Raw genomic sequence first — 27,390 nt, 5'->3', positions numbered from 1 at the left:
TCAAACTCTACTTTTTAAAAAAATAAAAATAGGTTATGTCATGCAGAAACATTTATTTATATCATGAATGATGTAATGCTCAGGGCACACCATACATGGTCTTAGCAGGATTCGTGTCACAGGTTCTGACATGAAGACCACTGAGCCACCATGGCAGATAATTTATTGACGTAAATTTCAAAATGATACCATGGTAATCTTGCAGCAGGTAAAGTTTTGAAAGGTTGATATAGTAACATATTTTGCACCTGTTCAAAACCATTTTGTCTGTTTTTCAAATGTTGGTGAAATGCATGACTAAATTTATGGAATATATATTTTTATCACATAACACCAACCTATTTTTCTGTTTACGTGTTCAGTTTTTTGCAGGGAACATACAACTGTGACACAGAGCACAATTCTTTTCTTCTTCTTATGTGAAAGACAATATTTTTAACATTAAAATGTTAGAATAAAATACTAATATAATTAGTTAGGGGGTTTAGTTTGATTATTTTTTTAAGCCATTATTTTCACATGAATTCACATGATAGTTTAGCATCATAAACACAGACATGAATACAATGGAACTTGGAGTCTTCCTGAAATTAAAAGGTGTTAAGCGGTACAAATACACATATTTTCATTCTTGCATTCATACATTCTATGAAGGATTCTAAAATATAGCTATTTTAAATTAGTGTTATTAGTTTGGTTTTATAAAGCTAAATATTCATATTTTCATTTAAAACTTTCATTTAAATTCAACTGCTCCAGTGGCCTAGTGGTTAGAGCATCCGCCTTGGATACGGGAGGTCATGGGTTCGATCCCTGGCTGAGTCATACCAAAGACTTACAAAAATGGTACTAACAGCTGCCTCACTTGGCACTCAGAATTAAGAGGTTAGTGTTAGGACTGGTCAGCCTGGTGTCAGGATAATGTGACAGGGTGGGACATCGTAGCGATATGACGGAAAAATTGTTAAAGCTACGTAAAAAATCCAAACCATACACACACACACACATTTAAATTCAGTCTTTTTTGAGGAGCACTGCATTCTGTAATGAAACTCAAAAATATGTATTGAATTTGTCAGTAGTATATATCATGTTAACCCTTTACCTCATAGAGCATAGTGACAAAGTGCAGCATGCTATAAATAGAACACCTGTTACCTAGCCGACCGCATACGCATAGGTCTGCCTGTGAATTGCTAAGCAATGTAGTGTTGTTACGTTTAACAGTAATTTTAACCATTTTATGTTTTTGGTACACATCTACTATATGTGGAAAAATTTAAGAGTAAAGTCCGATTGTTATAGCTGTGTAATTATTTTTCGTGGAAGAATTTTTTAAAGTGCTTCAAAATCGAGAGAGAACTCGTTCATCGTCATGTCAGTGAGGCCGCGTGACCAACCGTAGCTGCCATTTCCAATACTCTAAATTTACAAGGTTTTCGTGTGTGTCTACATCACTAAGTCATCTGCATTTGATAATTTATAAAAACTAATTGCTGCCTACATCAATATCAGAGACTTTACCTAATTTATTGAATCTTTCGTGGTTGTTATTCTAATCGTGAAAACTTCGTACGTACTGAATGAAATCCACAGCTACCATTTTGGAGAGTGGAGAATACGACCCAGTTACTTTTATAGCAGATATCGACCAGTGCATGAATAGCGACCACGTGATCTGACGTAATTGTCATTCGCAGAAATGAATGTAGTATCTAATTGGGGGGGTTTTCCCCGAAGGTAGCGCTACGAAAACTAGCTCAAAATGGCTGATGTTTACAGCAGGCGTCAAAAGGCGCTTCCATGCGAATGGAGTAGGGGTGTCCAAAGACGCTTGCATGAGGTAAAGGGTTAAAAACATAATAGAGAAACAAGAAAAGGAAAGAAATGCAAACATAAACCACATATGCAAGAAAAGTAATGGTTTCTGGAAGTTTTTGGGAAGAAGATAATGTATTGATTCAAAATTGAAAATATATGGCTTACATAAAGTGAGACAAAGAAAAATTTCATAAAATATGGGATGCATACATGGATAAAATTAAACATTTTCAACTTTTAATGCAAGATATTGAGGAAAATAAGACCATATGTGATTGATAACAAATATACCCAACAGATTCTTTTTGTTTTAGACATCAGTGTGACTGTTCTTTTGCATTCATTAAAGTAGATTAAAGTTGTAAATCATCATATACATTGGGACTGCTTTTAAGTAAAACTTTTTCATGACCATGATATTAGTACTAATTCACATTGGTTATAGAAAGAGTAATATCCAGTATGTATTTTTTAGGTCAGTGCAGTGGGCAATGAAAAGACAAGTGAAAATAGAAACATTAACAGAATATTGCACAAGTCAACATAAACACCAAAAATGCACTAATGGAATGTTCATGATCAAAATTTTTAAAATAAAATTATGTAAAAAAATCCTTATTAAAATACAGAGTAATCCATACATCACACTTTTTCTATATAATCAGTTTAAATTACACCTTATCTAATGTTATCCAGAAAGTATCTCATTAAACTATGTTTTGTTTTCCCGTATAGGTGATTCCATACCATTTTCTAGAAAAGATGAACCAAGAAAGGGATGTTAAAATTGAGTCAAAGGAGGAACTGGATCTGTTTCTGACATTTCAGAATGATATTGGCAACATCCTCTACTTCGGGTAAGACTAGATTAATGCCCACTGTACATTTCCTAAGAGAAAGAGACATTAAATCAGATGGGTATGATGAGATGATAGTGAAGAATATATACATCATGTAAACAGGGTTCAACACTAACTTTTTTTTAGTATGAAGCCCGCAAGATTTCCTGCTTTTGAAAACTGGTGGTCCTTCTGACTGATAGACGGTCCTTTTCATTTACAGTTATACTTAGTGACAAAAATGTTTAACCTGTACAATTAAAAAAACACACAAGGTTGTTATTTTATTACAGTTTACATTAAATTCATCAACAGTTCTTATGATTTGTTTTGTAATGCTGACAAATCATGTGCATGGTATCACCATCATAATCATCATCAGCATCATCACAATCATTAGGTGGGCTGATTGCTTTGAATTCCTGCGCCATCAAGTTGACATTTCAGTAAAGATCATCTTATTCATTAGCCAGCACACCAACAGTTTCATCTGCTTCATTAACACTGAGAACTCTGACCTTGAGAAACAAAAAAATGTTAACCTTTAATATTAATAATTGTACTACACAAACATTTAAGACAATTTAATAACAAATTATTTGAAAAATAGAATAAGGGTATTTACTACCAGACTATAATTACTGTTCTATTAAAATCTTCTCATTGTTATCATAAACATATCTAACCTATGAGCTAAACTTTGAACTATGTATAAATAAGGCTTGCTGGTATGTTCTGCACCATTCCAGATTTTTCGCCCAACATCACTGACACACCATCCATTCCAATTGCAACAATTTGTTTCATCCATTCATCCCCATATCTTTGTGACATAAGGCATGTCTGATGGTTTCACTGTCTGCCTTGGGTACTTTCTTTAAACCAAGAAAATAAGCATAAACCTAAGAAGAAATAATAAATTATTGAATTAGTAAAATTGAATAAACTAGACCAGATCTGAAGTTAAATTGGTGGTTTAAGAGTTTACAATAAATAAAAGGTATGAATATAAATTTAAATGCTGTTTAAGAGTTTGCAATATTATAAATGGAATGGATCTAGATTCAAATTCCTGTTTCATAATGTAAATTCAGTAATATAAAATGAAAGTTAATAACATTTACCTTGCACTAGAAAGGTGTACGTATACAATTTCTGCCTCTTTGGAAGACTTATTGGTGGAGCAATGACTAATAACTGTCAAAAACTGATTGGGTGAAATGATATGGTTTTGTTCTGACCTACGAGTATTAGCAATATCCCAGATGATTATAATGGTAGATATAGGATGCTCAGCATTACCTCCTATTACCATTCTCCAAACATTAATCTGATTGAGGAATTTATTCAAAGGACAAAGCAGATTTTTTTTAGTGAATTATCGACCTGGAACGTATTTATAAAAGACACAGAACAGAAATGAATAATTTGTGGATTTTTCTTAGATTGTTGGTTTCACTTCGTTCTGTTATGTATTTTAAGACCTAGAGCAATAACAGTAGGAATAAGTAAAATTTCTAACCTGTCATCAAAATTATCCATTAAATGTTTCCACTTTAAGGGTTCATGCAGGGTGTGGTATGGCTTACTCTCTTTGGGTTGTGGACATCAGTGTCTAGAGGAATATCAACCATAGTGTTAAAGCCCAGATCGAGCAAATATCAAAATATGAAATTAATGGATGGAATAAACGGAGATCTGAGCAGAGATATAGAATAGAAGAACATGAGCCCCTGTATGTAGAATATAACAATTTAATTAAGTAAACACAATAGTATTGTACAAGACCAATTGTAGGATGCACCTCTATCATAAAATAAATCAACACATAGTTCTAAATTGCAATTAACAGTTCCATTTACATAGATACAGCTAATTGTATCATGAAATTGAGCATTTCGAATTTCAGTTGTCTGGCATGTTGCCATAACCAGATAAATGTTTCAGGTCGCTCTCAAGACTCAAAACTGCTTGTCAGTTGGGGTTGGCTTGTACAGAATCACTCTTTTTCCCCCGGCCTACTTGTGCATTGCTGCTTTTAGTGGCTTCTCTCAGTTTTCCAGTCCCTTAAGTTTAGATGTGGAAGCTATATTCCTGATAATACTTCCATCTGGTGGATTCTAATAGAAAAGGTTTGTGACCATAATAGTGAAAATAAAGGTTAATTTGCCAGATTGGATTCATGACATGGTCGTCCAAGAGTTGCGTTGGTACGTCACTGTCTTTTGAATGTGTATGTGTAGTTTTTAAGTCTTCTTGCGATTCTGAAGTGATAAAAGACACGTGAGAAAAGTCGTATCAAGTGGAGGGTTATGGTCACTGTTGCACTCCTTGTGTTCATTTATATTACCGATAAGGTGATTTCATATTGTCAGAGATTTTGCCGTACTTTATTGATAAAACATCAGACTTCTGGTCTGTAACCAGCAGTTTGTTTTTATTATTACTGCTGCAAAATAGTATAAAACCTGCTTGATACCTTTGGATATGAAATTAATGTAGTAGTGAAAAAGATTAATACAAATTTATACTTGTCTCTTCACAAATGAGATGTGATTGTTTTCTGTTTGAAGAATAAGACCTCCCCCACATCCTGTAATAATTTAAAACAAACTTTTGAAGTTTTTATGGTTACTCATAGCTCAGGCTGTTGTAGCATCCATACACCCTGCAAAATCATCTTCATTTATCTGATTTTATTGTTATTTTACACAGTTTAAAAAATATGTTAATATTGTTATGACAAAAAATGCCAGCATCTCCAACTATGCAATAAAGCAAATGCAAAATAAATAAATAAAAATAACAAGCATATACAGTACTGTATTGAACTTTTCACAGGAAATATTAGAGAAAAATAAATACTTTATGTAAACTTTCAGCCATAAAAACAATACTTTTAGATGAATTAGTTGAAACAAATTCTAATACCTGTAGGCATTTAAAAAGAATAAATACCTGTATTGTCTTGTTACCTCATTATATATTTCTTTTGAAAAGTAAGGAGGCAGATGTTACCAATCTCTTTTGGATTTCACTTTCACATGAATAGAAACAAGCCTTACACATAATAAGGCTTTTGGATTGGACATACACTCATAACTGCAAATTCTGAATAATTAAAGCTGCAAATTCTGGATTGGCCGAGGCACATTTCCCCAAAATTTCCTTTTCTGTACCACATATATTTGTAAATTAAGCCTCGAACAGTTTGGTTACATTCTGTAATGACTGCTTCATTAATTAACCCCAAAAAACTTTCCATTGCTGGATTTGTTTTCAGTATATACACTATACAAAAAACGCTCACTTTTTGGAGAATTCTTTTTTTTTTGCAGGCAATAAAATAAGTTGTTTGCACTTGCTATGAGCAAAAACCATGGAAAGAAATATACTTATTTGCTAATTTGTTATTTCTGATGCTTTGACCTTCTAAAAAATACCATATTTATTAACTTGAGTTGAAATGTTAAATTTGGCCTGTTATCCCTATGCTGTGTCAAACTTTTAATTATGTTTTCCAGCTTTACAATAGCAGTTATTGATATTTTGTTACACCTTACTGAAAACTGGTCAATCTTTCGGAAAAAATCAGCTGCCTTACTGAAACAGACTCATCGGGGTTGGCAGGTGTGGCACAAAGGCATTTATGTTTTTTTGTTAGGCCCAACAATAATGGTATAGCAAGTGTTGCAACATTGTACCAGCTTACAGTAGTGATCACTCTCAACATAAGGATAAGGACAGTATTTTTTATACTTTGATTTTATCAGCTTCCTTCCTAACCAGTAAATACATCAGTTGGGAGGGTGTAAACTATTTTTATTGTGCAATACTTGCCTGTTGGCATGCAATGATTAATCGATATAATGATGCATTGATATGTTTTCCATAACAAAACTGATACTAATACAAGAGGTGAAGAATCGCTACAAACAATATTTACCGTTTACAAGTTAATTTAATCTTCAGGAGTCATGGGGGCCCCGAGTGGCTGAGTGGTCTAAAGCGCTCTCCGTTACGGGTCACTGCCATCTCACCTCTGTCTGCGTGGGTTTGAGTCTAGGATTTGGCCAATGTGGGTATGTGAGAAAGCTTGCCAGTGGTTTCTTGTGGGCCGGTGGCTCTTCCTGGGGTTTTCCCGGGTTCTTCCTCCACCATTAATACTGGCCGCCATACATAGCCTACCATGTGCTGAAAAACGGTGTTAAACCCAACAACAACAACAACAAAAAATCAGGAGTCATGACTAATTATTAGTTGTTTGCCTGTTTATTGTTTAAGTTGAGAATTTGTATGTCGCAGGATATGCACTCATTTCTGTTAGAAGAATGCCAAGCCATGCAACTTCAGTTCAAAGTTTAAGGAGGTATGTTCTTCATCATGATTGGCATTTATCCTTTGGAACAACATATCTGTGTCATCACGACTTTCATACTTATGTCATGACACCATCCAACCATCTTACCTACTTGTGTCATCACACAGATGGAAATCTTTTTTCATTTGTAGACATCCTGGAAAGAAATTTGTAGGCACCCTAAGAGAAACTTATAAGGCACCAAAAAGGAATTTGTTTCTATGCTTAGTAGGCATTTGTGGTCACCACAAAGTGGCAGAAAGTATACACTTTTAATTGTTGGTACAAAAACTATATTTAAAAAAAAGGTAGACAAAAGGAAAAAAATCTATAAATTTCTGTAAATAATCACGATGCAGGAAAAGTTGTACTGGTGCCAAAGGTGTACAAATCCATGGTCAGTAAATTAATTTACAGAAGGAAAGATGATTCTATGTAACGCATTATGCAAACTTTGTTTAAGCCAGATGCGAATCTAACATTAGAACACTGACAACAAACTTGTGCAACTGTGGCAAAATGGTTAAAAAGTAAATTACTAAGCAAGCATATAGTAACTTATTACACTTGAATAGTGTGTGCTAAAACAAGCAAAGTAATATATCTTCCATTAATGACAAATCCTGATTTCTGGAAAATCAATTGAAACCGGTATGAAAAGTTTCAAAAACCTCAAGGACAAAAATCTGTATGAAAATCATTCAAGTTGGGTCAAGAGGAGAACTTGCAAATATAGTTAATACACACTATAAATGGAAAAAAAATGTTGGGAATGAATTTTCTCACATACTTCTACAGGAGGAGAAAAGAAGAGAACTTTGATAATGGAGATAGAGATTTTAGTAAGTGATTTTGATAATACAGTTTTTGTTGTTGTTGTTGTTGGGTTTAATGCCATTTTTCAGCACAAGATAGGCTCTACATGGCAGCCAGTATAAATGGTGGAGGAAGAACCTGGGAAAACCCCGGAAAGAACCACCGACCCATAAGAAGCTACTGTAAAGCTTTCTCATGTACCCACACTGGCTGAACCCGAGACTCGTACAGTGTTTGAATACCAGATAAAAGTTCAAATAGAATAAATGAATTTAGAACTAGTTTTTGAAAGGAGAGATGGTACTGGTATTAAAATGGTTGTCATGAGAGCCGAGACTAGTAGACTAAGTGTAGAAAATTTTGTTACACTTGTACCTTTAGCAGTCTTATCACACCCATAGCAGTCATTAAACATATTTTTATGGGACTTGAAAAGATTGTGTATTATTACAATGTAATGGATTGAGAATTTAGTTAGTAAATCAATGTTAAAAATGAGGCAGGACAGATAAAATAAAATAAAAATTTATGTAGATGGAATGATTGATCAGTTTGATACAAAGTTTGTGAATGAAACAGATCAAAAGTACGTGTTTTACAGTGCATCAGATATGGCATTGGCATTCATAAGATAAAGCAAAAACAACCTTTTGACTGATCTGCCGTATTGGCATACCTTTTATGGATTATGAACAAACAAGCTTGAATCAATATTATTAACAGAGAAAACCATGTTTATTTTGTGATAAATCAGTATTCAGCACACATACTATACATGTAGACAGGTAAAGCAATTGTAGTTTAAGCAGATATATGTATAGTCCACTGTTTTATTGATTTCAATGATATCTGTTAATGTTTAAGAATTGATCAAAGATGAAAGAGTGTAATTACTGCAAAAACAAATTACACGGGCTTGTCAAATTAACATGGTATTACTTTTTGAGAAGAATATGCTCAGATTAACATCACTGAAGTGCTGCTCACTCTGCTATTTGGGTGAAAACGTTTTTGTTAATTTAGGACTTTAGAAGAATATCCAAGGCTTCACAAATTAAGTTATTGTGGTGACAGTGCAGTTGATATTGTACCAAAGAATGAAGTAATTAGTTTCTAAAATGAACAGCATACAGATTTTGAGCTAATATTGTTCTGTTTGTTGTGATGGGTGACATTGTGTGTCCCAGTTTGATTATTTCATATATTGTTACCAACGAACACCTCACCACAGGTGACAGTGTTTCAAAGGAACACTTATCTATAGCAGTGACACCCAGTGTGAAAAGTACATGACATTGACGTTTGCAGAATCGAAACGTTCCATTTGGTTTCAATGTGCACATATAAATTAATACAAATTGCTTAATTGCTGGTGTGCAGTGCAAAGATGAAGGTATGATTTATACTTGTTGAGCTACTGCATGGAGTTAGCTTTGTATGCAGCAACTTTGCAGAGAAAAAAGGAAATGTAAATGTTTTTCTTTCTGGTGTTTATTTACAACCATCAATGGTACAATAGTTACTGGCTTAACTCATTAAACCCTGGTGCCATGTTTGTGCATCAGGAGATAGTACCCTAGTTTCAAGCTCTGAAGCGTCAAGGGCATTTAAGATACACCATAATGGGTGGTGTTACAGAAAAGTAAACAGAAGTAGCTCTACACAGATACCAAATAATCTGGACTTTCTACTCGCATTACAAAATACAGAGGGAAAAACATAATTTTTGAGACCTGATTTTTTTTACACCAAAAATTCGCCCATTGTCAGAATCGGATTTTGAGTCTGGATTTTAGACTTTTTGGCCTCAGTTCTAAGATAGACTGGTCTGAACTGCACACAGACAGGTGAACCTTTGCAAAAAGTAAGCTAATTTGGGGATTTCAAGTAAAAAGTGGCCAAGACATGAAAATGGTGAGTCCAATAAGCAAAGAAAGAAAAAAACTTTTACCCTTCTGCACATGCATGAGAAAAATAGCCAGTGAAAAATATGAAAAACATTTCTAGCACAACTAGGCACCAGGCCAAGTGGAAATCACTTGGAAGCAGATTTTTGGGGATGTATTTAGAAGCAACCCCCAAAATGTGTTACCTACTCATATTTCAGGTGAAAAAGACAAAAATTTCCAGGAGTTAATGAGTAAAAAAAAAGAATCAATCCTAATGAATGTTTTAGGATTGTTAATTGAATGAAACTCACATCTTCTGTCAAAGATGCAGCATTGTCAAAGGCAACATGCACTAGAGGTATAATTATTTCAGATGTGAACAATAAGAAAATTAGATTTCTCACTATTTATAGCTTTCTGCAGGCCATTCACTGAATTAACCTAAATTTTAATTGTTTGGTGTGTGTGTGTGGGGGGGAGCATGTTTTTATTGTTCCAGGAAGTATTTGCTATGATACAAGACTGCCTACATCATAATAAGATAGATAGTTTATTTATTGTATGTAAGTTAAACTGTGTAGATTTCAATCAGTTCTAAACCTGTGATAGAAACAGACATTGAGTAAACAATTGTAATTTGTTTTTGATGCCTTGAATAGTACAACAGGCAAAATATGTTGTGCAGATTTAATGACAAATATTGTATCTTAACAATGTGACTGGCAAGGAAGCTACACTGCTATACTTTAATTGATACTAAATTGATCACATTTAATATACTTTGAAATTATAAGGGAATTATATTTAAAAAAACTTTGAAATTATAAGGAAATTATAAAAATAAGTTGCTTTGAAGATATTTGATGTGAATATAACCTTTTACTAGTTAATTGGCTTCATGATATTGAGTTATATCATTAAGGAGAAAACGGCACGATTTCTTCAGAAATGCAGAGAATTTAAGATGGAATTATTATTCTGTAGTATATTCTGCTATTATTAATTCTAGAACAAAAGAACTGAAGGAATGGATTGTGCTTGAACCACAATGGTTGATCAAGGCCATGAAGTCTCTCATCACCGCTGAAATGTTCATTCTGCGAAAACACCCCCAAGCTGAAAAAGAGTGGCACCAGTTTAAAGAAGAGGGAAAGTTGACACAAGAACTGTTAGGTTTGTTGATTTCTAAAATGACAAGACAGTTTGTCTCGTGATGTCCACAATTTTCTCTCAAGAGTCTTTCTTTATTATGAGTTAATTTTTTTTATATCTTTTTGGTAATGAAAATCATTAAAATTCAAATTAGTGTTAAGTAAAGTATTTTTAAGATCATGCAGACATATTTTCCTTCAAGACCAGCTGGAAATTACAAAGAGAAATGATATTCCAGATAACTTGAATTTTTTGACAGAATTATTGATTTTAGTAGTATTAGTAGTATCACTGTGTTTTTGAAAGTGTAGCAGTGGTTTTCCTTTTATAGGTATCCTTTCAAGTGGTTGCATATATGATACATGAATTTGATGGTCCTGATAACTTATCTGTATTAATATTTAACTGCATGCCATATAGCTTCAGTTGTCCATAGTGCAAGGTAATCAACAGTGGGGTGTAATAGCAAAATCATGTACAGGTAAACCACCGATTTTCCAGCAAAGGATGGTCTGGAACCTCTTTTAGTCTAGACACAATTACAAGAGGGCACTTGAAATTCCTGACACCACTAAATTAGTTTACTGGGTGCGACTCACTTGGATTGTTTACTCTGCAGTTGGTGGTGGTGATACTTGTATTTTGTGTGATTCTTAGCTTATGTTACCGACATTTAATCCTAGCTATGGCTTCTAAGAAAGATGCAAGTGTCAGTGGTGGTGTCAAGCCTAAATACCAGTCAATATCGACACAAGATAAAGTAGAACTGTTGAAAAAACTGGATCGTGGTGTTTCCTTGCGAAAACTGTGTGACACATATGGTATGGGACCGTCCATTTAGCACATACGAATGGAAGGGAAGGTTAACTCAAATGCATACGCATGCGTATGGGGGGTCTACTGATAATGTTCGCACGTATAGGAAACAGGTGTGTGTGTGTGAAACCTCAATAATAATTTGTCTAATATGTAACCTGTTCGACTGGGTTCAGTCGGCATTTGAATTTTAGCGGTCTCTTGACAAACGTTTTAAAGTTACACAGCTTATTTCTTTGATGCAGCCAGACATTCGATGTTGGTGGACTATCTGTTTTATTGATACACATTAATATTATTAATCCTTGACTGTTTCTGCGTGGTTTAAATATAGGCTGTTCTATTGAATTCTGGGGAGAGGGTAGTCAAGCCTACGTACGAAGGTGGGGGTTGTATAAAAATTACACGTGTACAGGGAGGGGGGAGGGGTCAAGCTTTGCCAGATTTTTGCATATGTACTAAATGGGTGGCCCCTATTGGTTCATCAGCTGTTTACGATATAAAGAAGCAGAAGGAAAAATATTGAAATTTTATTCAGACAGTGATTCCGAGAAGCGAATGAACATAAGAAAAACTTTGAAAGATGGTTAGAGTACTGAGCATGATTGAGTGATGATGGAATGGTTTCGACAATGCCGGAGTGATGGAGTGGACTTGTCTGGTAGAATGGTAATGGACCAGTCTCAGTTGTTTCATAAAGAACTTAAAGTAGAACATGAGTGTGACTATAGAGAAGGATGGCTTCAAAGGTTCAAGAAGCGTTACGAAATTTCCATGCATAAAGTGTGTGGAGAAGAACGGTCCGCAGACCACGAAGATGCTGCCGAGTATGTTGACAAATTTCAGAAGCTTGTAGTTGATGAGCACCTCAGTCTTGAGCAGGTGTATAATGTAGATGAAACTGCATTATATTGGCGATGCGTGACCTCACTTGGTCAGGCAAAACTGTTAATCTGGCAAGGCTTTGGAACCAAGGGTGCCGGAAAATCAGTGGTTTACCTGTAGTGTACAAATGGCAGTGATGGAGGATTGAAAAAAAAGATTCTGCTGTCATTGGAAAACCCTTTGACAGTGTTAGCAGCTTGGTATACAGGATGAGAAAAGACTGTAAAAATCATCAATCTGAAAGTATTATGCATATTGTTCTTACCAGCCAATATATATGTGTAAATATACACATATACAAGAATAAAAATGTCATATTCTTAAAAACCTGTGTTCTGTTCTTTAAAGGGAAAGTTTATTTGCATTTTATTTACTATATATAGTATGTAGGAAACACATTTTATATAACCTCAGTACCACAATAAAAAACATTTTGCATTTACACAAAATATTTGCATGAAAACCATATTGTCACTGTAGCTGCTGACTGCTATTAGAGAATGCTTATGATATCACAAGGTGGGTTTATATTTACAATGGCTACATGTACTACTCAATTGAAACTTGTGGTGATAATACTGAAGATGCTACTGAGGAATGTGGGAATCATGCAGAATTTGTTTGAATTTGTGCACTTGGAAAACAGTGATGAGAACTCGTGTAAATTAGTTTAAAATCAGTTGTATAAAAATGTACTCTGAGCATTATACAACTTTTATTTAAATGTTAACCATTAAAATGTCTGTCACAGCACAAGTCGTGCTGTCAGTAGAGTTATAACGCTTGTTGCAACAACTATTTCTTTTCAGGTAGGCAACTGTTCAGACATCTGGACATCTTGGTTCTTTGGCTTGACATCAATGGTTGTTGTAATAAATTTGATCAGTGCATTGGACCCTGGAACAAGCATTCTGTGGTATCTTGAACGTTGCATCAAAGAAGTTTTACAAATGTATTTTTAAAATATGGGCGATCTAGAACACCAAAATGGCTGATTCCGAATGTGGTTCATCTTAAGATGATTTAATTCAGCAAATAATGTCTGATGATAGCAATAATGACAAAGATTTTTAAAGTTATGAACTGCATCAGATTATTCGAGCTGGGAGAGTATTAATGTAGATAGGTTTTGAACCTGAAAATGATGTTAAATATGAGTCTGATGTTCATGCTGGACAGACAAAAACAGCATGCATATCAAAACCTCTCATTCAGCACTATTTTGAAATCAAATATTGAAAAGGCAGAATACCAAGCCCAGTTAAAATACAGACAATTTAAAGTATAGTTAAATTTTCATCTCTTCTTAAACAATTTAGCCTGGCAGGATCTTGTGCTACAAAACTAAATAACCCTATAGGTTTAGATACATTCAATAAATAAGAATCTAAAATGAAATTAAAAAGGAAAGATATTTATTTGATGAAAATATCTCAGTCTTAAAAAGGACACTGTGGCATTGATGGACATAAAACCCTAATACAACATTATGAAGATTGGAGCAGATAAGAAATCTAGCATAATAATCAAAACTAAGAAAGTGACGTTTTGGCAGAGCTGATGTTAGTGAAATCTTATTTGGAGCTGAAATATCCTAAAGACAATACATGTGATCTGTGGAGAATTTTACATAACCATAAAGAACAGTTTCCCAACTTGTTGAGGCTGGCTAAGCTAGCTATCTATATGCCCTTTCACATAGCAGACAGTGAATGGGAGATTTTGGCACAGTACAGTATTCATACACGTATGTTACAGATTAAGCTCAGAAACAATCAAAAGATTAATGCTTAGACAACTAGTGGTGAAATCTTTAAAAGATTTTGATTTAAATAGAGCTTTCAAATAGAGCTCTAACAGTGGAGCAGGAAAAAAGATAGATGGATATTGAAGTGTTCGGTAAATATCAAACTATGCCTATTTCCTCCTCCCTGTTCTTTTTTCTACTCCCCCCATTATGTTTGTGACAAGGAGAGAGCTCCCCCTTTGAGATAAATTCCTGGCAGCATCTCTACAGTACTGATATGCTGAACATAGGGACAATTTATCTACATAGTCTAACATTCCTAAGGATTGCACTGAAATAGGAACCAATGCTTTTACTTTTCAGCCCAGATAATATGTGATTTATTTGTTTTCAACTGAGTTCCAGTGATGGCATCATTGTTCTTTTATTTTTTAATCTTGTTGAAAATCATCAGGAACTTATACCCCTGTTGGCCGAAAAATGAGACACAATTAATTCAAAATATAACTTGAAGATTAGTGTGGCCAATATTTTTTATATGATGAAAATGTTTACTTTGAACAACATTTGTGTCTAGAGTGGATATAGCACAGCAGTGAACATGAACCACACTTGTTGCACATCAGATTATTTGGAGATCCTGTAATGAATATCATTCATTTTACCTCTGCAAAATGATGGTGCCAAACACGTGGTACATACATGTGAACAAACGTATTTCCTTTAGATCATTAGTATTTATGCAACAGTACAAAATTTCATAAATTTTCCCATTAACATTTTTTGCTCAACACCATCATAAAAGGTATAGAATATGAATTTCATAACTGTTTATAACTGAATCTAGTTCATTTATTTATTAGTTTTTTTTGCAATACTGCATGTTTTAGGCATCCATCTTCTCCATTCTTCTCTTGACGTTGCTCTGTGCTTCATTACTTCATATCACTGTCCATCTTTCAGGCCATCCAGATGCATAATTCTTGGTTTCCCTCCTGGTTGCTTTCTGTCCATTCTCCCCTCTTGCTTCTCTTAATGAGTGAGTCCAAGTTTCTCATCCATACAATGCTGCATTCCATACCAGGGTTTTGACAATTTTTTCAAAATATGTGTAACTTTTCTGCATTAGTAATTCTTTCTTGTTAAATACATCTATTGCCATTCCAGTTCTTGTTTTCACCTCTTCTTCACACCTTCCATCTTCTGCAATAAGAGATCCCAGATATCTAAACTTTCTCGCTTGTTCAACTTGTTCATCATCAGTTGTTTCTGTCTCTACATACACTCATGACTTTGGTCTATTCACATTGATCTTCATGTCATATCACTTGCAGTTCTTTCCTTAAGGAGCCCATTAGTTTTTGCAATCCATCCTTTGACCTGGCAACCATACCTTGGTCATCTGCAAATCTTACATCCTTTATCAATTGTCCTCCAACGCTTACTCCTTCTTCAACTTCTTCCATCGCTTCTACCATAATCATTTCTGCATATATAGAGGATAGTCAGGGTGATAACAAGCAGTCCTGCCTGACTACACATCTTATCAGACCTGGTTCTGAATTAATTTTGCCTACTCTTATTACTGCTTCTTGCTGCATGTAGAGATTGGTGATGAGTCCCCTACTCTCCAGTCAATTCCAATCATATTCAGTATCTCTAATAGTTTAACCATGTTTAGTCTATCTAAAGCCTTTTCAAACTCTACAAAACAAGTTCAGAATTCCTCACAGTGTTCTAGAGTACACTCACAAAGGATTCTCACCACAGGTATAGCTTCTCAAGTACGGCAACCTTCCTTAAACCAAACTGATTCTTACCAATAAGTTGTTTGTCTGATTCCAAATGCCTTGTTGTCACTTTTAGCATGATATTTTATGCATGCAATAATTAGGGTAGTTGTTCTGTGGTCTCTGCATTCTACTGCATTTGGTTTCTTTGGTAAGGTGACCATTATTGACCTTGTAAAGTCTTCTGGCCTCTCACCAGTTGCATAAATGTCTTTATATAGTGCTGTAAGCTCTTTTTTCAGCCTTCTCTCCAAGATTTTTGAGGAACACTGCTGGAATGCCATCAATTCCTCCTTAAGCTTTCATTCTTTGACTGTGCCTCTTGCTTCTGATTCAAGTACTTCAGGTCCTTTCTCATCATCTTTAATGCTGTCTTCTTTTCTAGGTTTCCATCCTGCATCCTAGGCTTTCTGTCTTTGTCGTACAACTCTTCAATATATTCTGTCCAACTCATGGTGATTTTATCCTCATGTTGTAATAATGTGCCATCCTTGCCTTTAATAAACCTACTTTTGTTGTCTGTTTTCCTTGTTTCAATAATTTCTCTGATCTTTATATAAATTAAATTGATAAAGCAAGTCCAAGTTCTCATACTGAGTCTCCCATGATTTTTCTCTTGTGTCCTCTGTTGTTCTCCTCAGCTGTTTGTTTAGTTCCTAATATAATTTAATCCATTCTGTTGTATTCAGTCTCTCTACTTTCCTTCTCTCATCCATCTTTTAACCATTTCTTCTGTTATCCATTGTTTCATTATTTTCTTTCCCTTCCTGTATCTGATTGTATCTTTTGCACTTTGTAGAATTGTTTCCATTAAGACTTTCTATCTTTCATCTTGCCATCTTTCTCAGCTGTCTGTTCATTTACTGTCCTCTTCTCCTCTTTTCATTATCCTTCAAGCTTTTCAGGTTCCACAATTTCCAGGTTTCCCCTTTTTTATCTTTATACATGCCATAACACACCATGTCACATCAAAAACACAATTTTGGCCTTGCCCTCCTGCCTGACACAGATTTTTGAAAAACATGTTTTTCAGCAACAAAAAATACACACCCCTCCCCCAATTTTTTGGGACCACAGCAATATAATAATATGCTTGTAATGAGTAAACTGTCCTGCTCTCAGCTAAGCCTATTCTTGGGCCAAACAGCTGATAATAGAAATAGTTAAAAAGTATGATGGATTGAAATTGACAACCATCTTTCAGAGATTACATGTACTTAATTGTCTGACAATAACTAGGCCTGCTAGGGTGGTATGTAGAGTTAAATTCTGCCATGGGAAAGTCCATATCACTAATTTGCATAGATCAAGTACACAAAGTAGAACAACCAAATTCATCTAAGTAAAGTATATCAAAGAGAAATCACTGCATTGAATGAGAATGTTGAAGCTAACTTTAATAAAGTTTGTGATCAGTGGCAATGTTTCTTTGAAGTTGGAATTTTACTGCAGATATAAAATACAAAATATAATGACTTCATTTGTCAGAATAGTGTTCAAGTGTGTTGGAATAGTGTTCAAATGTGTTGGAATAGTGTTCAGGTGTGATTCATCTTTTAAGTATGTGATTCAGGAAATTATATGCTATCAACAGAGCAAGCAAAGCCCAGCAAAAATAAATTTAAGACTCCAGGTTGACAGAATTATAATTTGTCAAGCACATCACCAAGGGAAGCATTTAATTCATTGCACACACACACAGCAAACATATCTGTAATCAGCCATGCTGAAGCATGTGACACCCATCGAAATAGGAGTAGCATCCAATATGTAGCATATATGACATGCTGAATTGAACATTCAAATGAGTTCTCTTTATTATTATTTATTATCTTAATCTTGTTAAAATACTATTAATAGACTCTTGCTTTTCAGGGAGATTTTACTGCAAAATTGATTGAAAAACAGCAATAAGCATTTGCTCATGTTTGTGTTTTTAACGTGTTAACACCCATTGGACAGAGATGTTTATTACTGTTGTATTACCTGTGGAGACCCTGATTAACTTACTAATATTATCTTCTCCCCCTTCCCACAATGAAATGGTCAGTCCCAAATGTGATATATAATCATTTTTCTATAGCGACAAACTGCACCAGATAATACTAATGTTATGGTCATTATGTACAACTTAGTTCTGACCAGGATTTGCTCAGAGAAACCAACAGGGAAGTTTGAGTACAAAGATAAACTCTAATAACATTTGCATTACCTTCGAACCCTCAGTTGGCCGAGTGGTCTATAGCACTAACCGTTACAGATCACTGCCATCTCACCTCTCTCTGCATGGATTCAAGCCTCAGGCTCGGCCAGTGTGGGTATGTGAGAAAGCTTGCCAGTAGGTTCTTGTAGGTCAGTGGATCTTTTTGGGGTTTTCCCGGGTTCTTCCTCCACCATTTATACTGGCCGCCATGTATATAGCCTATCTTATGCTGAAAAATGGCATTAAACCCTACAACAACAACAGTCCTCAATTGAACTACTGAAGCAGCAGATACTGCATCAAATTAAGCATATATTTTGCCATTCAATTGATTTTAAAGACAGAAACTTGATGTATCTTTCTATTTAATTTCAGTGTGGTTGTGATTATGTTTTTGCATATGTGTATGGCATTGATATTTGACAGTTCCAAGTTGACCAGATATTCTTTTCTTTTGTAAGTGTATTAAATGCTTTGAAAGAATATACATTAGACATTAAATTTTTATTTTATTATTCACATTTGAATTTTGAAGCATTTTCTATGGGCTTATATGAAAAAAATAGCTTATTCTTAATTTGACATCTCTTTTTTGTTACATGCACTGCCCTCCTCCCCCATGGGACCTTAAAACACTTTTTGAGTCTCAAAAAAAAAAACTAGTGTCTTGAAATATGTCAGGTATAGATCTTCAACTTCAAGTTGACTCTCATATTTACTAAGATGTGGTCTGATCTGATATCTGCCCCCAGATAACAATAAGAATTCTTTACACTGTTTCTATATCTCAAGCTAGTATTTAATCAAGTTAAGTTTCTCTTGTCTCTTCCAAGTGTACCTTCTCTTTCCTTGTTGAAACCATGTGTTTGTCACAGCTAGCTAGTTTTTTTCTTCTGCAAACTCTATTAGTCTGTCACCTCTTGCATAGTCCAAAGTTACCAACTTCTTTCTTATCAGCTTTCAACTACTGCATTGCAGTTGCCCATTAATACAGGTAATCACTGCCTTTCTCAGTGTCAATGAGTTCTATTTGCCTGTTCATATCATCTATCACTTTGTCTTCGCTAGCAGATGTTGGCATATATACCTGCACAGACACTATGTTTCTGGGTTTGGCTTCTACTTTTATCATTAGTAGTCTACCACTATGATGCATTACTTTCTTTACCCTTTTACTTGTTTCTGCATCTAGAATCATGGCTACACCTCTCTTGCTCTTTCCACCATCAGCACAAATCACTCTATCTTTATAATAGTCAACATACTCTTTCCATCTCACTTCACTTAATCCGAGAATGTTCAATCCATACCTCTTCATTTCTCTTCTGACATTCTCCAACATTTCCTTCCTTAATACTGACCTCATGCTGAACAAACCAGTTTTGATATTGCTTGGATTTCATTGAATGGTGACCTTAGAAGCCTTGCTGCTTCCACTGTCAGATGCAGCATCCATGATTTCATCAAGGATCCCATTCACATCATTAGCAATTCTTGTTTAATTGTACATCTTACGGCTGTTCCTTGGGAATTTAGGCAACATGGTTTCCTTTTGCCTTTCTTGGCAGCTGTGCGAGCCTTTAATAAAGAGTATTTATTACTTGCCTCAACTTTCAAATGCCATTGACCTTTTATGATGAGTTCTTCTGCCATTTACTTGTAAGGAACATCTGTTGACTCGCTAGTAGTTCTTTCACACATTCGAAATGCTGCCCACACCAGCTCATGTGGACCATTTGATTATTTTTGTCGTTGCCAATTCTAATGCTGTGGTATATTGGCTGTTCTGTTAGCACTCCTTATACAGTAACAGTTGTCCACCAGCCAGACTGCATCTCAGTAAAAAATTATATTGTTCCTAAAAATAAAGTAAAAAATTCTATGCAGCATTTCTGGGGAATTCTACTGAACTTTTTTTTCCCTCATAAAATGTATTCAAGTCTTAATGACATCACCTACTTTCCATTTACATTTTATATGAAGATAATATTGGATCAACTATTTCCTAATAGGAATGGCAATTTGTTTTTGCAGATATCATTTGGAGTAAGGAGCATGCCCCAGACCTATATCACCACAAGGAGCTCATTCTGTTGTTAATGGAAAGGTTAAACATCATTGCCAGACCGTTGTTGCCTGAGGATGGAAATGAGGTTAGGATTAATTTCTCGGCAGTTTTAATTCTTTACTGAAGCATCATATTTCAAATCAATGCAAGAAACCTTTAATAAGGAATGTCTGGAAAGATTGGCATGAATAATGAATATTGTCATAATCTAAACACCATCAACATTAAAATATTCAGACTTTAGAAAATTTAATGATTCATAATTGCTAATAATGTATTTTTAATAACAGTGTTCTATTCTGTGTAAAGTTCAAGAAAAAGTCAGCAAAAACAAGCTTGATGACATTTTGTATTAATTCTTTAGTTTAAATTTTGAAACATATATGACCCGATACAACAGTGGATGAGCATCCAGCTGTATCATTTGTTGAAAAAATAATAGCATTTTAATCAACAAATACATCTTTGTGAACATATAGGCATTCACCAATTATTCTCTGTTGCTCAAGTTTATATTGATGCAGTCAAATCTATTTTGAAGGTTGATGACGAGACAGTATAGAAAATGTCATTTAGGAGGGAAATTGTTTAAGCTAACATCTTAGTTAATAAATTCAAAAAACCCAGCTTCTTGTCATGTATTGCATGCTTCACAAAACTTTCATATCTTACTGATAAATACAGTATATTTCCATTTCTCTCTTTAATTTGTTGTTTTGTCAACAAATTAATGGCATGATAGACTATGCTCCTCCTTGTTTACGTATAGCTTGAGTTTGAAGCTGAATGAAGTACATTTACTTTGTATTGTTTACTATTGCTAAATTTCTTGCTATCATGCATTGTTTATAAAAAAAGCATTTAATATCAAGGAACCTTTAGTTGGCTACACAAAGATTTTCTCTATTTGTAATGTGACCTCAGAAGTACATACTGTTATGTGTCGGTCATCACCATTATTATTATTAACACATAGCAAAAGGAAGAATGCAGTGATGATTTACATTGATGCAGTCAAATCTATTTTGAAGGTTGATGACAAGATATTATAGAAGATGTCATTTAGGAGGGAAATTGTTTAAGCTAACATCTTAGTTATTAAATTTTAAAAAAACAGCTTCTTGTCATGTATTGCATGCTTCACAAAACTTTCATATCTTATTGATAAATACAGTGAAATTACATTATTTTCTTCTTGTGGACCACTCCAGTGGCCTAGTGGTTAGAGTGTCTGCCTTGGATGCGGGAGGTCACGGGTTCGAACCCTGGCCAAGTCATACCAAAGACTTATAAAAATGATACTAACAGCTGCCTCGCTAGGCACTCGGCATTAAGAGGTTAGTGTTGGGACTGGTCGGCCTGGTGTCGGGATAATGTGACTGGTTGGGACATGATGCTACATGTCTGTGGCATGATGCCCAGTGCTAGACATGCCACACTGCAGACATCATAGTGATATGACTAAAAAATTGTTAAAGCTACTTTAATAATCCAAATCACACACATACACACACACATTTTCTTCTTGTCTTTATTTATTATTATTAATATTATTATTATTATCCCTATTATTATTATTATCCATATGTACCATTGAAAAGGTAAATTATAGACAAAATTTAAAGTTCTTTAATTTATGTATAAAAGAAAGAAAGCATGAAAGAAATAGCTTTAACAAATGGCTAATGCACATAAGAGAAATAAATTGAAAGATTATTGATAAAGTCCTGTGCAATTTTGGTTCTAAGATACTTTAGTAAAACACTGTGTTTGCACTACAATACATAATACATATTGGAGGAGCATATTGAAAGGAAAATAAAATAGTATGATTGTAGTGGAGTATAGAAAAATGAGCAAGATATAAATAAATCAGCAAATTAATAAAAATTGCACAATTTATTTGTATTTAGTACTTTAGAAAAGTAATATTGATGTCAAAGACAAATTTAATAGCAAGTTTTTTATGAGCTCCAAATATTTTGTATGCTTCTGGTTCTTTTTTATAAGGAATATTATTGCCTCCATTAATTTTAGTCAGAAATCATGTATGCCACTCCAGAATTTTATCTACACGTTTCTGTAGATGAACTCCACATATATTGGGTAGATGTTTTGTACATGCCATTCTTGTTAATGGGCGATTCAAAATACATTTTCAGAAATGCTTCCAGAGCACATAAGTGCATGAATTCTGCAAAATTTGAATTTGCATACTTGGAGAGCAGTGATGTGCGAGAACTCACACAAACTAGTTTAAAGTATCATGTACAAAAATTTACTTTGCAAAATATAGCATTTTTAGTTAACTTAAGTACTTGTGGTGATATAAGTCATGCCAACAGTAGAGGCCTTGTAACACTTGTCATAACATGTCTTTCTAAGCAACTATTACACATCATGGTACCTCAGCTTGACATAAACAGTTGTTAAACTAAATTTAATTGGCACATTAGGCTCTGGAACAAAGCCTTCTGTCTTAGTTGTAACCTTTGATTCCTCAAGAATGTTTTACAAATGTATGTTTCAAATATGGGCTACCTTGAAAACCCCAAATGGCAGACTCACTACATGATTCTTGAGATGATGATTCCATTAGGGAAATACTGGCTGATGATGGCGATGATTTTCAAAGTTTTGAAGTGTATCAGATTATTGAGCTGGAAGTGTTACTGGAAATAACAGTGAGTGATTTTGAACCTGAAAATAATGTTGAGTGTGTGTCCAGTGTACATCCAGGATGGACAAAAATGGCGTGATGGTTAACCCCTATTAAGGGGTGTTTTGAAATTAAATGTAGAAAAGGCAGAGTACCAGGCCTAATTAAGATACAGGCAATCTAAGCATACAGTGCATTTTATATTTATTTCCTCCAGCAATTCAGTACTGTTGGATTTTTTGTTACAAAACCATAAAGCTCTCTAAGGGTTAAGATAAAATGAATAAATGAGAAGAGAAAAAGATATTAAAATCCAAGGGTGTGCTCCTCCCCCCTTTTTTCCCTGCTCCCCCTTGTTTTCGTGACAAGGTGGAATTCCCTGTTTGATAAATTCCTGGCATCTCTGCATCTATTTATGAATGGGAACACAGGGTAATATTTAAAAAAATGGTTAAAATTTTTTAAAGCAGTGTGATCATTTCCAGACTTCTCTTTTAGCTGCTATAAACATTCTTTGCTTCAATAGTAAATAAACTGAAATATTGTAAGTACAACAGCAGTTGTTAAAAGGTGATGAAACCTAACCTTTTTCTCAAAACTATCTGTACTCCATTATTATGAGGTATAAGACATAAATCTAAACAAAAATATATGAATTTCATTATCTTTACTACCAGTCCAGTTATTATAGTTATTTTCAAAGTCTTATTAGTTTGAACCACATTAGTTAAGTTTTAAACTAATGAAACAAAAATCTCAGAAATAATGGTGGTTTGTGATAGCTGCAAGAAAAAGAATGTGACTGAGCATGTGGAAAGATATTGATTTTTTTCCCACAATTTATTCATATTCAAAGATAAAGTACACCGTAAGTACAGTATCAGGGAAAAAGATCAGAGAATATAGAAAATTAAACTGAGAATCATGCCCGGCTGTACTTTTTCCATCGTATACTCTGGAAAAGGATGGAATACGATGGAAAAACATGGAAAACCCTGGAAAACGATGGAAAAATGAAATATTCTGCAGAATTTAGCATGGAAACCCTGGACATTGTGCATGGAAAATGCTGGACATGCCTGGAAAATGCTGGACATTTTGGACTTTGAAATTTTTCAGCATGGAAAACCCTGGAAAAGCATGGACAGTTTAGACTTAGAATTTTTTGGATAAATTTCAGCATGGAAAACCCTGGAAAAGGATGGACAGTTTGGACTTAGAATTTTTGGGACAAATTTCAGCATGGAAAACCCTGGAAAAGAACTTAGTCAATTTTCAAGATTGGTACAAAGAATTATTTTGAATTACCTAAAGAAAGAGCAATCATGACTAAACTGTGCTGTAACACAGATTTTTGAACTTGAAACTAAACTATTATTTCAAACCTATGATAAATATATACTGAGAAATAGAGGACACAAGTCAAATAAACAAACTGAACCATACACACACACACACTTGACCCCTGCTTTAAAAAAACAAACTACAAGTGTTGAAGTAGTACATCATTTATTGTATGTACCACATATATAATTAAATGTTCATTATCAAAAGAACATCACTATACAAAAATGTTGGTGTAACACAAACTATACATGTATGAAAAGATACCCTGAAAAATTAGTTAAATCCTGACCAGAAAATATCTGGTGCATATAAAATCATAAATATGTCCAAATCTGTTCACCACTTGAGCTTGACACTACAGTGTATAAGTATGAAATTCTGCTGTGCAATGGTGACAGCCATTTTAGTCCTTTTCATGATGATTGGGGAGAACAGTACCATAAATGGCATTTCCAATATTAACAACAATAATAGGTTCTCGAAGACACTTGATCCTATTTTTGATGATGAAAGGAAGTCTTCTTTCTTGTCAGAGCCAACTTCATTCCAAAGAGATGTTTGCTCATAATTATTAGTTATGCACACCTGTACAGCCCCCAGTTTCACACATTTTTTCTTTATTGGAGTACAATTTTTTGCAGATCTCACAATAAAAATTGTATTTGAGATGCTCCTTACTGAATTCACATTTTTCCTTCCAATCTTTGACAATTGTCAATCCTGTGTTTGCTGAAGGAAGATGCAACTGAATTAAGTCCAAAAAGTCACATATTTAGCATCTGACAAATTATGTCTTGTTGGCAAAGCCCCAAGGACAATAACATGTTCAGACTTTGTGATTTCACTACAATATATATCTTGTTATGGGGCCATGACATAAAGTGGGGGATCTGTGACATGGGATGGGTGAGACTGAGTTGCTTCATTCACCTGATGATACTGTTCATCATCTGAACTTGATTAAAACTCTATACTTTCTTCTGAGTCAGATGAAAAACTCATGTCACTGTCACCATATCTAGTTGGTTCATCTGTTGATATTCTCATTATATTTGAAGATTAGTATTACGTACAGTCACCAATTTCATAATATCCAAGACCAACAGAACTGGATTCACCTAGATCAACAACACTGTAATGAGAAATACAAATTTTAGTGAACATGTATAATTCATATTAAAATCTTAACATTCAAACATTATTGTTTTGTTGTGGGAATTGAATATGTACAGTTAATATTACACTGTTACAGTAGTTTAGTTTGACAAATCCAGTGTTAATGCATGCATCATTTAAACATGGGTAATGCAAACATGATACACAATGAATGCATGTAAATGACAAGTAATTGATACACAATAATATACTCAATCATACAAAGTACATGTGATACAACATACACTTCATAAATGTATGTGATGTTTTCAGAAAAACAACTCAAGTTTCATAACGTTTTAGGGCATTATAAGAAAAATGAAAGTAAAAATTATATTTAACATTTTAAATAATTAAAAACTGAAGTATGACAATGCACAACAATAAATTATTATATCTTGTTCTGCAAGAATCAATACTGATCAGATATTTCCTGGAATTTCTGTAATTGGCTGATTTGGTTAAATATGGTGTACATTGTGCATATACTGTGTATGGTGTGTTGGATAACCCATACAGAGCGAATGTTCTGTTCAAACATGTACATTGAATATTCTGTCTGTAAATACTGAATGATTTCACCATATACTCAGAATTTGTTGAACTCTGAAAATTCCACTTAGTGTTGTATAGTGAAATTTGTTTATTCCTTAAATTATTGATATGGTAATGAAACTGTGTTTAAGATATGAGCCATGTTAAGCTGTGAATGTACTAGGTAAAAACAAATGTATAAAGAATAATGCTTATCTCCACACAAATAAACATTGTTGTGGGAGACAGCTGCAGACATTATTTAAAATGTAAAAAAACTCTCTATTACTCCTGGAATTACCATTGTTTTCTCTTCCTCCAGTACATGGTGCTTTTAGGAATGGACTTTGTGGAATTAACTTCAGACTGCTTATATATTTTGTCCTGAACACCAGTACCTGTAATACAAAAACAGCATTAAAACGTTTACAGACTGTACAGTCAGACTGATTAAAACATTAACATATCGTTCAAAAATCATCTTCATGGTAAAACTTGTGTACATTTTAATCTTGCTAAGATTAATGTGAAATTTTTCAAAATTTCTTTTTCCAGGACTTAAGTTACTTAAGTTATGATTTTACTTATATATGTAGCAGTCTGAAAATGTAGCAGTAACCTAAAGACCTTTTTGGACTAGATCTACAAATACTCAAGAAATTCACAACTTTATCATAATACCAGAGCAGTCCCTGTTTGGGCTTACATGTATCACTGGAGTTAACATTTTCAAGACTGACAATTACAAGGTTATGGCTGTTAAAATAAAATTCCACAAATTAGGTTGCTTTGAAAGTTATATATACATATATATTGAAAAACAAAAATACCTACTCTAATTTTAAAACTGGTGCAAAAGGAAACTTGTTTTTGACCTTGTATATCTTTTCACATTTATTGAAATACTTGCTTACAATTTAATTATCAGTCATACATATATAGTGTTGGGCGGTTAATCATATAGTCAGTTTATACTTGGGCAAACGAGATAAAGTCAAGACTCCGTTTATTTCATACTCACCTATAATATTTGGGTGTCCAATTTGTGTTGTCCATTTGTGTTCCACACCTCGACACGATATTGCCTCTTGGTCGTAAACTTTACTGTAAACCAATCATTCCCCAACATATCCAAATCACGGCGTTGGTATCCGATGTATAGATATTAACTCTAGATAAATCATAAATCAAAAGAGAACAAAATGTCTGATTTTTCTGTCAAGTATTCGCCTTCACGTATCGGAGTCACGTTTTTGTCACGCAGAAATAGCCGAGGTTGTTCTGTATGATGATGGCTGATGAAGCTGAC

General features: G+C 34.2%; 1 protein-coding gene and 1 long non-coding RNA gene across 2 annotated transcripts in view; one reads left to right on the top strand and one right to left on the bottom strand.

Moving 5' to 3' along the window:
• The window catches only part of LOC149791385 (uncharacterized), a 190,794-nt gene extending 169,846 nt beyond the window's left edge, over positions 1–20,948 (top strand). The window contains exons 11-14 of the mRNA XM_089971345.1: positions 2,557–2,678; positions 10,735–10,898; positions 20,353–20,471; positions 20,928–20,948. Of these exons, the coding sequence (XP_089827471.1) occupies positions 2,557–2,678; positions 10,735–10,898; positions 20,353–20,471; positions 20,928–20,948 (426 nt within the window). The remainder of the gene's footprint in view (positions 1–2,556; positions 2,679–10,734; positions 10,899–20,352; positions 20,472–20,927) is intronic.
• Positions 20,949–25,016: 4,068 nt separating this feature from the next.
• Positions 25,017–27,340, bottom strand: LOC149791384 (uncharacterized). The gene is made up of 3 exons (XR_016423173.1): positions 27,103–27,340; positions 26,383–26,479; positions 25,017–25,524 (listed from the first exon to the last, which is right to left on the bottom strand). It is a non-coding gene; the product is annotated as an uncharacterized LOC149791384 (long non-coding RNA).
• Between the last annotated feature and the right edge of the window lie 50 nt (positions 27,341–27,390).

The sequence above is a fragment of the Sinohyriopsis cumingii genome, chromosome 9, assembly GCF_028554795.1.
Source record: "Sinohyriopsis cumingii isolate HCF-2022 chromosome 9, ASM2855479v2, whole genome shotgun sequence".
Classification (NCBI taxonomy): Eukaryota; Metazoa; Mollusca; class Bivalvia; order Unionida; family Unionidae; genus Sinohyriopsis; species Sinohyriopsis cumingii.
This window is presented reverse-complemented; position numbering and strand designations above follow the sequence as displayed.